This window comes from Charadrius vociferus, unplaced genomic scaffold, assembly GCF_000708025.1.
Source record: "Charadrius vociferus isolate BGI_N301 unplaced genomic scaffold, ASM70802v2 scaffold655, whole genome shotgun sequence".
NCBI lineage: Eukaryota > Metazoa > Chordata > Aves > Charadriiformes > Charadriidae > Charadrius > Charadrius vociferus.
The window spans coordinates 1,336,836-1,354,264 of NW_009648330.1; the positions used below are offsets into that span (position 1 = coordinate 1,336,836).

Genomic DNA, 17,429 nt, shown 5'->3' on the forward strand with positions numbered 1-17,429 from the left:
CTGAAAGTGTTTTACCAGTGAGTATTTTGGCACAACTAAATGCTTCTCTTAACCTTCCAGAGTCTTCCAGAGTAATGTGAAGGCATTGGATATTGGCCCCGCATTGTGGAAAGACTTAACCCTGTAGCAATCTGTTTGGTATTTGTGAGGTTGAAGGCAGTGCTTAAACGTCATGAAAATTCCCATTTATCACAAACACTAAATTCCACTGTTACATAAAGAGAAGATCATCTCCTTTTGAGACTTTGCTTTTAGTTCGGACTGCAAGATTTAAAATTTATGAAGCTGAGGGAAGCGATGGCAATGGAAAAGTGACGTCTGTCTTACCAGCTCTGTAAACACCTGATACTGGTAACAACAGAGATACATATTCTTCATCCTGAAGGCTATTTGAGGGGTTTGTCAACAGCACAAGTTTTCTAGAGTAGGTAACAACACACAATGGTCTGTCTGATGGAAGTGTCCTGTTGTATCACCTCCTTCTGTCATTGTGCTGGTGATTTACTCTCATCGTTCATGGCTGAACGATGTCTTTAAAGTAGTAGATGGAACTATTATTGCGTTGACAACTGTGAGCCCTGCTGAGCTGTGCCCTTCCTTCCCACAGGGAGGACAGTGCTGTCTACCTCTCGGGCCTGGGAACCGTGGGGCTGGAGGTCTACGAGCAGGTGCCAAAGCTGGACGCTGTGATTTTCCCTGCAGGAGGCCACTGTGGCTTGCTGGCAGGGTCTGCTGCTGCACTCAAACACCTCAACCCACATATTTCTGTAATTGTAAGTTTCCTTTCACCTATAAAGTGTTGAGCTTTGGCAGCTTTCACCACAGGCATTTTCAAAAGGCACTAGTATCTAGTGATAACACTGCGCTGGTGTCTAGTGATACACTGGCAGAGTCTGCATATGCTGGGCACAGGGACTATCTGGTCCTGTGGGCTTCACCTAGGAGAAGAGCCTCTGAGAGCCTGGGAGGCCTCCTGTCCCTTGGCTACTTGGCTGGATTTAAGAACAAATGTGGGAAGACTCTTCCAAAGTAAATGAAATCCACTCCTGTGTTTTGAAATAATTTCTTACAGGAAAAGTTTGGCCTTAAATAAGCCACAGGGTAAGTTTAGTGATAGTACAGTTTGAAATTATTTGTTCATTTGAAGAGGAAATATTGTGTAGCTTTTTTGGTGTCCACTTTGGTGGTGACTTCCGTTATAACTGGATCAATGAAAAAGTGACAATGCTTGTCTTCCCCAGGGGGTTGAATCTGAAAGTTTCCCTGTGTTGCAACAGTCCTTAAAGGCTGGCCACCCTACTGAAGACCAGGCTTGCAGCAATCATCACTTTTATGGAGGTAAGAAAATGCATTATTCTTTTTGAGGTAAAATAAAGGTTGTCATTTATTTCTCCAACCATATTATATTCTCACTGATTCAGTTCAAACATATTTTAAAGGAAATCTTTGAAGAGTCAGAATTTAATTCAAGCTGTAAGAGCAACTTCTGCCATATTTCCACCATCCCCGCCCTGGGATGCAATACTCTTTCCAGTGCACTTGAAACATTCAGGTGAATACTTAGAAATATGAGAGGATTTATCTGACCATTGTGCCCACAAACAGCGTCTTAACCAGTGAAGTCAATGGGAAAACTCTCATGTAAAAGATGAATTTTTGAAAAGGCAGAAGAATGCGGTGCTTAAATATTTAGACTCACAAGACTGTTCTTGGAACACCAGTGTTTATAAATGATACAGTTGTTTCCACATCATTTGCTCAAAAAACCTCAGCTGTTAAGCAATTTAAGAATATAATGTTTACCTATTGTTCAAATCTCTGGGAGCTTTGGGTTAAATGGGAGGTTTCTAAACAAACAACGTCTTGACTCTCTTGGTAAGCTCCGCCTGACTCTGCACTCCTTTGCTAACTGTCCTGCTGTAGCTAACAAACCCAGTGCCACGCTTGGTTCTTCTCTCATTCAAGCCTCGTTGAACAGTGAAAAGTGCTGGGCTGCAGGGTCACTCTTGCAGTGCAACTATGCCAGTGAAGAATCATAATTTTCTTAAAGGAGTCCAAAATGGCAAAATCTTCCTGGTCTTTTGTTTCCAAACACATTTTTGTTATATAACAAATCAAACTACTTAAGATCATATAACAGCAGTTTGCTGGACTGGCACAAAACATTCAGGGCTCTAAAAAATATTGAACTCATCTAAAGCAGCCAGCTTCACATTTTTGTTCTTTTGAAATCTGCAGATGTGAGCGGACTTTGCTTTGGCAGTAATTCTTTGCAGCTGACTGGGAAACTTGTGGATAAAGTTGTTGCTGTGAGGTAGGTGAAGAAAAACAGTGAAGCGAATAATGCTGGGTGAACATTGTTGTGTATGAAAAATGTGCTGCCGCATCAGGGTAAGGTGGTTCTTTGTGTACGGTGGATAGCAGATTGGCAGGAGTTGCCACCATGCACACGCTGTGAGAGCATGGTGGTGGCGGGGTGGCTTTCCCTCCAAGAGGCGCACTGAAGACTCTAAACCCAACCTCACATACCACAGAACCATAGAATATCTCACAATGGAAAACACCCGTGAAGTATCATGGAGTCCAACTCCCTGCTCCTCGCAGGACTACCTAAAACTAAATCATATGACTAAAAGCATTGTCCAGACCGACCCCTTTGGCCAAAACTTCCCCTGCTGCTGGTACCTGGCCGTGCTCTGGGTGTAAAACTTGTGTTCTACAACACTTGAAGGCGACTTTTGGAAAAACTCTTCTAAATCTTTGCAGAAAGCCCATGTTGGCAGAATATACTTACGACTAGAATTTAGGTAGCACAATGGCTCTAGTAAAAAATGCCATCCTGTCTTTCAGTTAACAACACTAAAATGTACATTCGCCTCCAGCAGCACAGCTGTCTGTAACACCACCGTGGGGTCATGTGTAGCTGAGAGAATGGAAGGAATCCAGTTATACGTAAATGCATTGTCTTCTGCTTTTGGTACCTTGTTTTGTTTTGTTTTGACACAACTCTCTTGCCTTCAGGGAGGAGGACGTCCTCATTTCAATGCTGAGACTGCTGGAGTATGAGCGAGCCACGGTTGATGCGGAAGGGGCCATTGGACTTGCAGCATTGGTTGCGGGGAAGCTGCCCGAGTTGAAGGGTAAAAGGTACAGCAGCTATTGCAAAGAGGGAACTGTGGCAAAAGCATAGGATTGAGTGCCTTGGTCCTGGGAAATTGGGAGAAACCACCCGTTCTACGAGTGACGAGGCAGTTCCTGCCCCTGAACTGGCAATGGGCTTATCTGTGGCATCTGCTTCAGGCTGAAAAGACCGCTCACCGGTCAGAAGACCATGCTGAACAAGGCAAATGCCAGCCTGGAAGCCTCACAAATCTTGTCATTTTCCCGTATTCTCAAATGCTTGGCGGAAGGGCAGTTACACACAGCTCCAGGAGGCACGGTCACATCTGCCAGGAGAGCACCCTGCTCTTGTCAGCCTGTCGCCTTCTCTCATTACGCTTGTGGAAATCAGCCCTGTCTGTGGTGGGACAGGAGCTAGGCCGCCTTCTGCAGTGGCTCAGTGACACCTGCCTCCCAGCCCTGAGAACTCCTGCTCAGATAGGCAATGGGATTACCCTTGTGCTTAGCGTTAAACGCGGGGGTAAGTGCCTGCTTGTATCTGGGCTTCAGTACTCAGTACTTAAGTGGATCGAGCCTTGGCTCAGGACGTAGTCCAGAATGTATTTGAACATACATGCACTCAAGACAAAATAAATTTTCCAGCACACAGCATTGTACACTAAAATACTGCTGAGGCAATTCTTCAGAAGATGCTGACAGAGCACGTAGAGAGAAGCAGCAACAAATTTCAATTCAGCACAGGAAAAATAAAGGAAAATTCAAAGGTTTGGGTTTAAAGAGGTCAGGTTTAAGTCTGTAGGGAGAGATTATCACGGACTAACTGTGTAGCTCTTCACTTGCACTCATTTTGCAGGGTTGAGATGGATTTAATTAATGGTTACAGAAAGCCTTGAACATACATGTTTTCTAACCATCAAGAGGCTGAGCCTCAGAACTTCCAGGGAAAAACGATGCCGCATTTTTAAAATTTGAAACAGACCTAGAATTTGCCAGCCGATTACCTCTAACACAACTAAAATCTCCAGGAAATGCAAAATGAAAAGCAAGTTTCAGACCAACTGATGCAGCCACCTTCTAGGCTTCCACTGCCTGCCCACAATGGATGCTGAGAGCCCAGAGCCCCTCTGACACGTGATACCTATTTACTGAAGGGCAGTCCTAGCAGATCTTAAGCTGATACTGAATACAGTGTCTGTGATTTATGGTTCCTTTGCATAGAGGAGTGCTAATCAAAAATCCTGTTTTTCTCTCCGTTTTCAGAGTGGCAATTGTTATATGCAGTGGAAACTTGGAGTTACATTTGCTGCAACAGTGCATAGCTCGTGCCCTGACCCTCGACAACAGAGTGTGCAGATTTTCCCTTGCGCTTTCTGACTACCCAGGAGACATTTCCAAGCTTCTGGAGATTTTGGCTCGGGAAGAAGCAAGGTAAATCAGGCTAACAGTAGGGAAATATAATCACCGAAGAGCACAAAGATTATTAAAGAGTTGGACATGTTTCCAAACGTTCTCTGAAGGCAAGTCTGTAAGTAACTAATTAATCAAAGGGTTTTTTCTTGTTATATTTCAGAAAAACTTTTATTTCCTTCATTTTTGTTCCAATGTGAAAGGACCTTTGCAGCATGGAATCAGTGTCTAAAACAGAAAGCAGCAAAGACAGCTACTGTCCAAACACTTACAGTAACTATTTTACAATGACAAAGGATTGTTGTGATCTCTAATTTATCCCTTGTTTGATCTAGAGTTTTGGATATCAAACAAGAACGTACATTTGTGACATCTGAGCTCTTCACTGTCGAGGTAAGATGAGATGCAATTTGAGTTTCTCTAGCAGTACTGACCTCCCTTAGTTTATTCTGTTTTCCTGTATCTCTATATGACTATGTTGAAGAAGTTCCGATAGCGTGTGCACAGTGGATCGGGCAGCAGTGTGATAGGTAATTTCTTCTGTACTCTACAGCATCTTGCCTCACCAAAGGCTTGTTGGGCATGTAAATAATACAGGACCTGTTTTACCTGCTGTTGCGACACTGTGGGTGAAACACTCCAGCTGTTACTGTTGCAAACCTTCCTTACGTGCGTGGTGGTGTGCCGGAGGTGGTGAGCAAGCTGCAGCATCCATCCAGAACTTGAAGAGCCAGCTGTGTAGGCTGGCTGTAATTATCCCAGATCAATTTGCCTTAAAGCAATGTGGAGAACACCCTTACTCTTAAGGAATCCTCGTTTTTAACTAGGACCTCAGTTTTGTACCTTAACCGCAAAGAGCATAGAGCAAAATCTTTATTCCTTTGTTGAGTATTTGGTACAGTACCAGTAAGTAGGTGTTATCAGTTAATGGCATCTCCTAAAAAGATCCTCTGTCTCATGCCATAGTTCTTATTTCAGCTGGTTTGGTAAAGGTGTGGTTCCACTGATTTCATGCTGCCACTGTCTGAGTCCAACATGACTTAGTTTGTGAAATCACAGATGGAAGTCAAATTAGGGATCTTTGCTAAACAGGCTCATAACTGGAATTCAGTAATGCTATTGAGTAAGTTCGTTCTTCCATTTTGGCATTTAAATCTAATTTCCCACCTGGATGCAAAAACCTCTTCAGTATTTTCATTTGCAGATATAAAGAACAGGTTAGATTAAAGATGACTATAGCAAAGGACTACAATGAAGTTCACAAACATCTTTCAGAACATGATATTATCAGTTTTCCCAAGTGCCTTGGACTAAAACGACATTGTTCCCCAGTGTGCTGTAACGATAGGCCAGCTTACTGGTTTGGGTAACTTGAAGATAATGTGACACTGCATGGGGTGGACAAATCCCTCTGATTCAGTGACTAACTTAGCTCTGGAAAACTTTTTTACCAGAGGCGAGATTTGACAAACCCTGTAACTCTTTTAAAGTTTTCAATGTGATTTTTATGAAGTAATGCTTGTAATTTTTATTAATGCTACTAAGTAAATGAAACAAAATCCACTCTCTTAGTTTTTGATTGAGAATGTTAGAACAATTTTCTATTGCTCTTGCAACCTCTCCCAGTGAGACAATTTTATCAGAATCTGTAGTAAATACAGTCCCTGAATGAAGTGCCACGTGCTGTTGTCTGCACTTTAAACACAATGTATTTTCACTGACTGTCCACTTGAAGAATCTGACACTGTTGTACTACAAGAGGGTTGAAGGGAGGAATTTGCATCTCTGAATAATTTAATTGGATGTCGGATTTGCATGATGGCTTTTAAGCGGTCTGGGAGAGGCTATCAGATAATTAGATGCGAGTACAAAGTATGATCCAGATTTATAGACCTCCGTGACTTTGGAGGCAGGTCTGTCTGGTAACAGCTAGTGAATCATGAAGCTTTTCTTTGAAAACTAAAACAAGGATAATCAGAAAGGGTAGAATATTGAACTAATCTTTAAGCATCAAATTAATTTGCTCTAACCAGAAATAGAAAAATGCACTTGTTTTCATAAAGCTAAGATCTGTGGGGGAGGTTTTGATTTTTTTCTTTGTTGCTTTTAAGAGCCAAAGTCCTGCGTCAGCAGAGCATTTTAAGCATTTGCTACTGCAGCAGACCTGCAAAGAACTTTGTGTCACAGCACATTAAATTAAGCATGCATTTAAATCTGGATCAAGAACCAAAAGTATCATGTGTTGAACTGGTGGCAATAACCATAGAATCATAGAACAGTTTGGGTGGGAAGGGACCTCTGAAGGTCATCTAGTCCCACCCTCCTGCAATGGGCAGGGACATCTTCAACTAGATCAGGTTGCTCAGAGCCCTGTCCAACCTGACCCTGAATATTTCCAGGGATGGGGCACCTACCATCTCTCTGGGCAACCTGCGCCAGGGTTTCCTCACCCTCACCATAAAAAATGTCTTCCTTATATCTGGTCTAAATCTGCCCTCTTTTAGTTTAAAGCCATTACCCCTTGTCCTATCACAACAGGCCCTGCTAACAAGTTTGTCCCCATCTTTCTTATAAGCCCCCTTAAAGTACTAAAAGACTTCAGTGAGGTCTGCCCAGAGCTTTCTTTTCTGCAGGCTGAACAACCCCAAATCTCTCAATAATAAGAAAGGCACTACAGCTATACCCCCTCCACTCTAATACATACTTTCGACTGTGGATATAGACGAAGTGTTTGACAGAACAGAGCAGTAAGTGTAGTGGCTTATTTGAAACACTAAATCTGTCCTGTCGAGATTGTCATCTCAGTATTTAATCATCCTTTTAGTTTTACCCTTTCATTTCCAAAGGACAGAAACTTGGCTTCTAGTCGCTACTTATCAGGAAGATAGCACATTTTTTTTTCCCTGTGGTGAAACGCTCTGCTTGGGTTAGTGTTTATTCATCTGGTGCATGCTTGGAACACTCCATGGGAAGATCCTTGCTGATAGTCTGATTGCACAGAGTAGTAAGGACTTTCTAAAAGGAAGCTTTATGTTCAAACTACACTTCTGGAAAAATAACTTCAGGAACATTTTACTGGAAAAAAATATATATTTTTTTTTTTTAATTAAAAAAAGAAAGCATTATGGCTACATTAGATTCAGCTGATTCTTAATGAAGTGCCTTGTGCAGAGGGATCAGCTGGTCACATTCTTTGGAACAACATGGGAGTTTCTTTTGGATACTGTGTGCTCATACCTCCAGTTTAGATTCTCTTTCCTTGTGGCTTATACTGGATTTCTGTCTTGCAGAGGACTACACCCTAATTCACTCTTAGCTGAGCAGTTAGGAAATGGCTTCTAAAGTCCCAGTATTGAAACAGATAACTCTTAGCAAGTCATACAAATAACCAGTCTGGTAGGCTTCACGTTTTACAGCTATTGAAGCAGGTTAGACAATCAGGAATATCTAGACAGCAATAAAGATCAGAGCTTAGGAAAAAATAATCTAGTATCACCAGCTGACTGGATATAGAGATCTAAAGGATTACCCAGTTCGTGGGAGGAAGCCACAACTTGCTTCTGTGAACTTTCCCTGCCTTTATCAGTAATATTGATCAGATTCAATGTGGGACAATTTATTGCTTAATTGCTTTCATCTGTAAACCTCTTTATAACCATTTAAATCCCTTTAATTTCATAGTATTATTGACTCAGAGAGAAGTCAATGAGCAAAATCAATAAGTGACTTAATAAGGTAAGAACTATCTGTGCTACGAAGCCGTGCAAGGCTCTGCTGTAGAAGCACAGCTTGCCTGCTTAGTGGGTGTCTCATATTTGGACTCAGGCAACTCAGCTGAAAAGAAATATCTTTGAGCTCACCAAGTTTCTGGAAAAGTGTTCTTCTCACCACTGAAACTCCAGCCTAATCAGACTGGCAGGTACAGGAGGGCCCTGCAACAGGTCAGTGAGGGTCTGCAAGGTCTTGAGGTGCTCCAGCAACTTTGCAGAGAAACAGCCGCAGTGGCAGTTTTCCCTCTGACCTCAGTCCTCTGTGAAGTTATGGGGTTGTCTGGTCTGTTCACATCAAACCTCTCGGGAGCTTAACTCTGCTGTGCTTTTAAATAACTCAGAAGACAGCAGTTGTAAACAGAACATCCATCACATTATTTCTCCCTCTGACTGTGCAGCAAAATACTAATTCATAAATCAAATGTTGGTTTTTCTTTATGATAAGATTACATGCTGTCCCAGCGGTGCTGGGTTTCCTGGCTCATTCTGTGGGGTGTAATACCTGTTTTTTCCGTCGTTTATTTACCTCAGGCCAGAACTCATTAAATTATTTTAGCCTGCTCTGGTCAATTTGAGTAAATTCCTTTGGGTCAACTTGCATTTTGTAAAAGGCCACTGGAGAATATTTTGGATTAGAGTCTCCAGTTGTGAACATATTCCATATTATTGTCCTGAGAAGGGAATATAGAGGAGCACGCAGCTGTCCAGCTACGAGAAGGATGCTATCATTCCTAAAGCATTTCCTGCACAACATGGGCAAGGCACTATTTCCATGCTTCTGTTCCCCAGCTGCAAAATGGAGATGTTTGGAGTGGGAAGTTCAACAATACATTTCTTCTGAGGCTCTCCAAAATAATTTGGTCATTTCCTTCAATGCCATTCCACAGCAGACTGACCTGGTACAGAATAGCCTGCCCCAGTTGTAGAAATAAGCACCTGACTCGGGACGCTGAGAGTAGACCTGTTGGATAATTATCTGACTTAGGTAATGCAACGGTTACTTGTTCGTGCTCGTGTTCACCGACCTGAATGCAAGAGTACGCCAAAAGATAAGGGCTCAGGTTGCACAACCAAGTGACAGCTATGGCAGCTGTTGCGCTCTTTCTCAAGCGTTGCATGGTGCTGACCTTGGAGGCTCTCTGGCAGCTGATCCCCAAACCATAAGCTGAAGTGCTGTTGCCAAATAATCTGCAACGTGGGGTAACCTACTCTGGGTGTTTACTGAATAATTGTTGAAAATTGTTGAAATATTGTTGATATTTTTAATAGAAATGACAAGTCTTGCTTTATTTATACAACTGGAACCAGTGTACGTAGATAAAGTTTTCAATTCTAACTGCAGTGATTTTATGCAAACAAACCGATACTGTTGCTGAGTGCATGGTGTATCATGAATATTAAGTTACATGGCTCCTTTGAGACCAACAGCTTAGAAGGCGGTGAATATGGTTTCTAGGATTAACGAAGTGGGATACGAAGGTTCGACGGATGAGTCAGGGACATAGGGAATTGCACAAGCTGGTTAAAATCTGTCTTTATGTGGAGCCTGGAAAAGCACAAAAGACTGAAATCTTTTGATTAAGCAATGCTACTAACATTTCCTCTGCTCTCCAGCACTGGCTCGGAATGTCCACCCAATATCTTTACTTGCACAAACAACCTACAGGTATCGGGCATCAGGGAGCTGAGAGGCATGCCAAATTAATTTTTAATATATAGGAAAATTATGATTTGAAGAGTTAAATGCCCACATGTGAGACTTGCAGTTAAAGGGGAGCAGAGGAGCCTGCCCTGTGCCCAAATTATTCAGCACAGAACTTTGCAACTTTCCTCCTTTTGTGAAGTTACGAACTTTCCTCTCTTTGGAATGGAATTAATTCCTATGAATATTTTAATTTATGCATCTGGATTTTGGTTTTGCACAGGGTAATAGCTTGTGGCCAATTTTTTCCTTTATCTTTTGTCCTGTCTTTTTCGTGCTCCCTCAATTCTTTCTAGTTATTAAATCAAACCCACAAGACATCAATAGTCAGTGAAGACTGTTCTGTCTTCCATTACTTATAGTCATGCGATAAAAAACCCCGACAGGCTAAATAAACCCTTAGGCAGAATTCTAAGCACAGTAAAAGATCCATCTGGCTGGTTATTTTAAGTCTTACAGGACCAGATAATTTTTTCAATATTATTATTATTTTTTAATCCAGCAAGGATATAATATGCAGGAGAGAAATGCATAAAATTTACTCATTTTTTGCGGTGGTTGTTGTTCTTTGTGGGTCTTTTTGATACACAGAAAAGAAAGGTCTACTGTGTAATCATGGTCCTGCAGTTAATGAGAGCTCTGCTGGATCCGAAACCCTGTGTCTAGTATGGAGGTCTTATGGGTTTGAAACAAATTTAAAGTTTTCTCTAGTTGACATGGGTTATCTTGTCTGGAGTATAAGAAACGTCAGGCAATAGGTTTTGTCGTTTGTTCTTAAATAAGACCAATTTGGAGTACTAACTCTTAGTTCATCAGTAGGTACGCAACCTCCTGCAGCTAGTAGTACTGAGGTGACTATTGACCCTAGATAAATATAATCCTCATATACCTCCCCACGAATGTGAGGATTGCCCTGTTGGATACTCACAGAAATCATACTTTCCAGGTGAAGCAAATAAGAGAGAGGAGTTCTGTGAAGGTAAAACTGCTGTGTAATTTGGCTTAATCTGGGCAAGAAAGCAAATTCTTGCCTTCCTTGCTATTTAGATCTGTAGCTGCCCTGAAGTGTAGAGCGATTTTGTGTTTGCTCCTGCTGTGAGCAAATGTTCTCTCTTCCTCTGTGTGACAAGTGTAAAAAATCAGGTAAATTTCTGGAGTTGTTTATTATTTCTGCTGCCGTTCTTACTACTTTTATAATACACTACAGCATATTAATGGAGGTATCGTGTGTTGGATGCTGTGCGTGCACAAAACAAAAAGACAGTGTTTATCCAAACTGTTTACAAGCTCTCTGGCTCCAATCTACCCGAGTCTGTCTGGCTTCAATCATTAGCAGAAAGGAAAGGGCAGAGAGGAGGATCATTAGCTCTATAGACCAAAATGCTTTCCCATGCTCTCTCCCAGGGCAGAGCAACTGCGTGCTGCCAAACATCCAAAGCCGAACCTGGCAAGTCCGGGCGCGTTCCAAGTGCGGCAATTGATTTGCTCAGGACAAAGTAGGCATGATTGCTGCTCAGGAAGGGGAAAAAGGTTGCTTTTTTTTTTTAATTACAGACTCCATGAGAGATGAGCGTGTGTTCTTGAAGATACGACTGCAAAGCTTTAGAGATTTTATGCGAACGAGGGAATGGATTATGGGTATTTGGTACTTTGGTGCCTACATATCCTTTAGATACTTTCTGCAGTCTTTGTGTTCTCTTCCCTCATTGTTAATTGTCTTCTGTGACTATCCTTCTCTTGAGATTAAATCCCCCTTTTACAGAGGAGAAAGAAATTAGCATCTAATTTGTGTTCCAGAAAACCAAACAAGAATAGAACTATGTTCAGGATAAAAGGCAAAGAATCACAGAAACAGATAAGAGATGTGGCTTATTTCACTATAGATATTTAAGAATCTATAGCCAGTTTTCTAATTAAGTGAGCTCGTGGCAGTTTAGACTAACCTGGACTTAGCGTTTTGTCTTCTTATTCAACAGTTTTGCTAAAGGTTTATTGTTATTTTAAGATCATTGCCAGAAACATGAATTCACAAAGTTCATATTTAGAAATGTCCTCACAAGCATATTTGAGTAGGAACCGTTTTATTTTTTGCCTTGTTGCTTTCTGTAAAGGATGCAGCTCTGATAGGAACATTAACAGGGCATCTGTCTCCAGTAGTCCACCTTAAGGTTACCATGACCAGTTTTTTCTCTATTCTCTGTAGATTTGCCTGTTGCAAAAACAGTGTTTATTGTATTGTGACTCATCTTGGATCCTTTCCTCGTTAGATTTCCTTGTTTCTGTGAGGTCTTTTTTCCATGTGGCACTTTCAACGTTAGTGATAATTCCAGCAGGGTCAGTGGTGGTGGAAGTTAGTAGTCTAAAATTGTAAAGTATAATTTTCCTTCTGCACCTTCACATCGGTGCCTCACCTTCGGTAGTGCCCAGATTTCCAAATGATGCAGTAGAGATGTCAGTATGTAGAAAAGAGGGACTAAAGAAGAATTGAAAACTTGATATTGAAATTATTGTAATTGCATGTGGAGGCAAGCGAAGAATAAAAAGAAAATTATCAAGATCAGGTTTTCCTGGGTTTACCTTGATTTAGCAGCAGAACAACCATAACAGAAAGCTAGAAGTGATGCAGTGAGCAAATAAAAAAATCAGAGTAAAACAAGAAGGTGTGTGAGTAGATGAAACCAGCCAAAATACTATAGAGACGGTAAAGGACTGGGGGATAACTCCATGAGTGAGGAGGAGACTATAAAAAGCTGTGGTGGGTTGACCCTGGCTGGACACCAGGTGCCCACCAAAGCCACTCTATCACCCCCCTCCTCAGCTGGACAGGGGAGAGAAAATATAACAAAAGGCTCATGGAGCGAAATAAGTACACTGGAGATCTCTCAGCAATTACCATCACAGGCAAAACAGAGTCAACTCAGGGAAATTAATTTAATTTATTTTATTACCAATCAAATCAGAGTTGGATAAAGAGAAATAAAACCAGATCTTAAAACCACCTTCCCCCCATCCCTCCCTTTTTTCTGGGCTCAGCTTTGCTCCCAATTTCTCTACCTCCTTCCCCACCCCTCAGCAGCACAAGGGGACGGGGAATGGGGGTTGTGGTCAGTTCATCACATGTCTCTGCCGCTCCTTTCTCCTCAGGGGGAGTACTCCTCACACTCTTCCCCTGCTCCAGCATCGGGTCCCTCCCACAGGAGACAGCTCTCCACAAACTTCTCTGACACGAGTCCTTCCCACGGGCTGCAGTTCTTCATGAACTGCTCCAGTGTGGGTCCTTTCCATGGGGTACAGTCCTTCAGGAGGAACAGACTGCTCCAGCGTGGGTCCCCCTCAGGGCCACAACTCCTGCCAACAAACCTGCTCCACCATGGGCTCCTCTCTCCATGGGGCCACAGGTCCTGCCAGGAGCCTGCTCCAGCATGGGCTTCCCACAGGGTCACAGACTCCTTGAGGTGCATCCACCTGCTCTGGTGTGTGGTCCTCCATGGGCTGCAGGTCGATATCCGCTCCACCATTAACCTCCATGGGCTGCAGGGGGAATCTCTGCTCCAGCGCCTGGAGCACGTCCCCCCCCTCCTTCTTCACTGATCTTGGTGTCTGCAGGGCTGTTCTCTCGCATATTCTCACTTCTCTCTTTGGCTGCAGTTGCCCAGTGGTTTGGGTTGTTTTTTTTTCCCCTTCTTAAATATATTACCCCAGAGGCCCTACCACCATTACTGATGGTCTTGGTCTTGTCCAGCAGCAGATCTGTTTGGAGCTGGCTGGCTTTGGCTCTACCAGACATAGGGGCAGCTTCTAGCAGCTTCTCACAAGAAGCCACTCCAGCAGCCCCCCCCGCCAGCTACCAAAATCTTGCCACGCAAACAGATTCAAAAGTTTGAAGCATGGAACAAACACTGCCCAGAGACATAGGAAATGGGGTGAGGTGAGAGTCGGAGAGAGGTGAGGTGGCAGCCACACCACGTATGTACCTCAGGGAACGGAAAAGAGAAGCTGCCAACAGATGGATGACTTCAGGGAGGCCAACAGCAGAAAAGTACTTGCCCAGAAGCCAGCAGAGGATCAGCTTATCTTCTTCAAACTTTGAAGGCAATAAAATAGGGCTGTTGGAAGGTTTTAAGACCATCCAGAAGGGCTGGAAGAGATATCTGCGTAGATAGGAGACATGCGGTCCAGAGTTCTTACGTTGAACTGATCATTTGCTTTTACAAGTGTATTTTAGGATTTAATTGGAAATGCTTTTGTCTGAGATCGCTGCCATGCCTTCAGGAATGTTCCTAATTCTTTTCCCAGCTCACCTGCACCGTGGAGACCAGAGACAAGATCCACACAGCCCAGCTGAGGAACGCGCTCTTGGAACGCTACCCCACAGCTGCCTGGACGGAGCGGTGATGGGCACAGCACAAGGGAAAGGGCCAAGATCCTCTGACAAGTATTTTACAGAGCACTGATCTTGAGGCATTCAGAACAAATATTATCTTTCAAAGCTGAACAGTTAGCGAATAGTTTCAGGATATTTATTTCCTGCTCAAAATGTAGTGAATGTCCTTGGGAATAAAGTTAAACTCCAAACTTTAGCATAGCTAAGGGAAACTTCGCGTCTCTGCTGGTGTTGGAATTCAATACTTCAGTATCAGCTGGCTGTCTGGATTTTGGCTAGTATTTAGGATCCAATGACATTCAATAAATAAACATGGAGAAGGCATTTTTTTCTTTACATCTGAATATAGACCTCTCAAAGGTCTTTTGATTTTGATGCCCCTAATTAAAGTAATGCAGCTCCTTCTGCTGGACTTGGCTGTACTACTAATATGTGGGTGTGGGTTTGAATGCAATTCTGTTGTGATCTTTGCTATCATGTGGGGAAAAATTATGCTAATAAAATGCAATTTAAACAAACACAACCCAACCCTTGGACGATAAAAGCCAATATTGTACTCTTTTTTTTTTCCAAGGGAAAAAGCCACTATTTATAAAGTAAAGCTCCAAAAGATGTTGCAGCAATAAAAAAATACTTATTCTGAATATAATTAGACCACATATGCAGGACACAAATGTAATTCTTCCCTCTGTTTTTGGGGACTTGCTTTAAAAAGTAGCATATAAAACGGCTTGTGTTTCTTTATAAAAAGGGTGCTCTCCACCCATGTGAATGTTGTAATTAGCATTCCACTGATCATCTTAGTCTGCCTAAAACAGACTCTATCCATCTCACCTGACAGATTAAGTACACTGTTAAGAGTGAAATATATTTAAAGACCACATGTTAATAGCCAAAGGCAGTACCGGGAGAAGAGGAAGCCTAAGTCTTAGGCACATGGCTAATGCAATTAACAAAGAACACATTGACCTAAATACCATTTTCATCACTACAGGCAGAGACCAACTAATAAGGTAACAGAGTGGGATGGCAAAAATGTAAGGGAAATTCAGGCTAAATTCTGAGAGTGCATGCAGCAGTCACCTTTCCACTTGGGCAAAATTCAATTCAAAGCCAGCTGCTACAGAGCCACTATATAGCATTCCACTTGGTTACGTTAAACCAGGATTGACCCAAATATTGAGTGTAGGTATTTTAATGAGAGGTCTTAATCGTGCTTCTAGCATATCAAGTTAATAATTAAGTATATAAAATAAATAAATGCGACGTATTTAGCAGTGCCCTAGCAGAGCCAAGCTGAAAATCGAGCAAGGCCAGAGTGAGTGTCTCCATGGGCCACGGGGGATCAAGTCGCTCCAGTTCCCACGTGCGGAGCTGGGTGGGGTGTTGCTAGGCATCCATGAAAACCAACCTTTACTACAACTTTTGGGGGAGTAAGATGCAAGCCCATAGCGATGCTCCTTTGCTGCCATATTACGATTTATAAATCGAGCTTCCATCTTTAGTCCTCCCCTGCCGTTAGGAATGGGCTTGCTAGTGTGTTTCCTTTACTGGTCCTGAAGTGGGAAACTTTTGTCTCTCAAATGCAATCAAGAAGTCTCATGTGGAAGAGGAGATGCCCTGGGGAAGGCAAAAGCTTTCTCTGCCCTCTCTGAGCTCTAGTCCATCTGTAGGCTAGGAAGGGCATCATCCAGAGAGTTAGAGCAATCTAAACAGGGAGTCCCTATGGATAAAAAGAATGAACTGCATATCCAATCTTGAGCGGATCTCATCTGCATCGTATCTACTACTTATGGATATCTAGCTATATCTATAATTTAACTTGTGCCTGCAAGGTGGGACAAAGAGGGCAGCGTTCTGGCTGCCTCAGGTATTTTTTTCTGGGAAATAGTCTGTTCATTCCTTCTTATTGTGGCTCATGGTGGAGCAGGAGTAGAGAAAGGACTCTCACAAATGGTGGACAAATAATGGGAGGTCACTGATTTAGTCTGTTTTTGGAATGACTATGTTGGTTTGCACATGGAACTAAAAGTATTGATGCCCCAATGGTTAGTTTCTTTCCCTTATTGCCGTCCAGAACTTGTCCTGTAAATCACAGCCTGTCAGACACAACTCTTTTCTTCACAGTCAGAAGAGATTAAGAAATCTGTACAGAAATATGTGATGACAGACTACATATTGTGTACATGCTACTTCCATTGAAACAAGAAATGAACCACATCATCAAAGAGCAGATTTAGGGACGTAAAACCACTATAAATAAGGGTCTAATTATCCTCTCATCTCTCTTGGCAAAAGTGTCAGGAAACCTTGAGGATGTCTCAGAAGAAAATGGTACTTTATAACCAAAGTTCTCAGTAGTGGCCAACAGCTTTTGGTCCGAGTCCTTGGTTTGTCACCCTGCATTATCCTGGACTTTATTTTTTTAGAAGCTCAGAGCATGAACAACTTATTTTCTAATCAGTTGGAACAGCATTTAGCGAGTCTTCACAAAACTGGGGCAAGAAAGCTAGCAGGTAGAGCAACCAAAAATCAATGCACTTAAAATCACTGTATGGTTTTGAAAATATCTTTTGGAGGGAAAAAAAAAAAAAAAAGGGGGGAAAAAAAGAGTAAAGTCTAGAAGTTACTTAAAATGTCAAACATGATATATGCAGTTTGTCTTTATTTTTATTGTATTAAGTATAAACATTATAAAATTGGAAATCACTCTTCAGTGGTAAAGACTTTACATGTGAACATAACAATACCAGAGTTGATTTCCATTCTATATCGCTTTTCTGCAACTCCATTGGCTTTAAAGTTAAAAGGAAATACTTCAAGGGAAAAGAAAAATCAAAATTGAACATTTAAATGAATGTATGCAATTGGAAAGAATAGTGAAAAATCTGTGCTGCTAAACTTTTTGCGTTATGAAATACAATAGGACTACAGCATCTCAAAGATCTAATAATGTGTTTTTAAATGTTTCATTTAAAGATGTATTTTTATATAGAGTGTTCTTCTGTACCTTTAAAAAATAATTTTAATGATTATGTAAAAATTT

At 42.0% G+C, this 17,429-nt stretch overlaps 1 protein-coding gene across 1 annotated transcript in view; it reads left to right on the forward strand.

Annotated features, from left to right (window-relative positions):
• The window catches only part of LOC104286035 (serine racemase-like), a 31,928-nt gene extending 17,336 nt beyond the window's left edge, over window positions 1–14,592 (forward strand). Inside the window, exons 5-11 of the mRNA XM_009884572.1 lie at window positions 608–773; window positions 1,242–1,338; window positions 2,239–2,314; window positions 3,022–3,147; window positions 4,381–4,548; window positions 4,863–4,920; window positions 14,296–14,592. Coding sequence (XP_009882874.1) covers window positions 608–773; window positions 1,242–1,338; window positions 2,239–2,314; window positions 3,022–3,147; window positions 4,381–4,548; window positions 4,863–4,920; window positions 14,296–14,394 — 790 coding nt within the window. The 3' untranslated portion in view covers window positions 14,395–14,592. The remainder of the gene's footprint in view (window positions 1–607; window positions 774–1,241; window positions 1,339–2,238; window positions 2,315–3,021; window positions 3,148–4,380; window positions 4,549–4,862; window positions 4,921–14,295) is intronic.
• The last annotated feature ends 2,837 nt before the right edge of the window (window positions 14,593–17,429 follow it).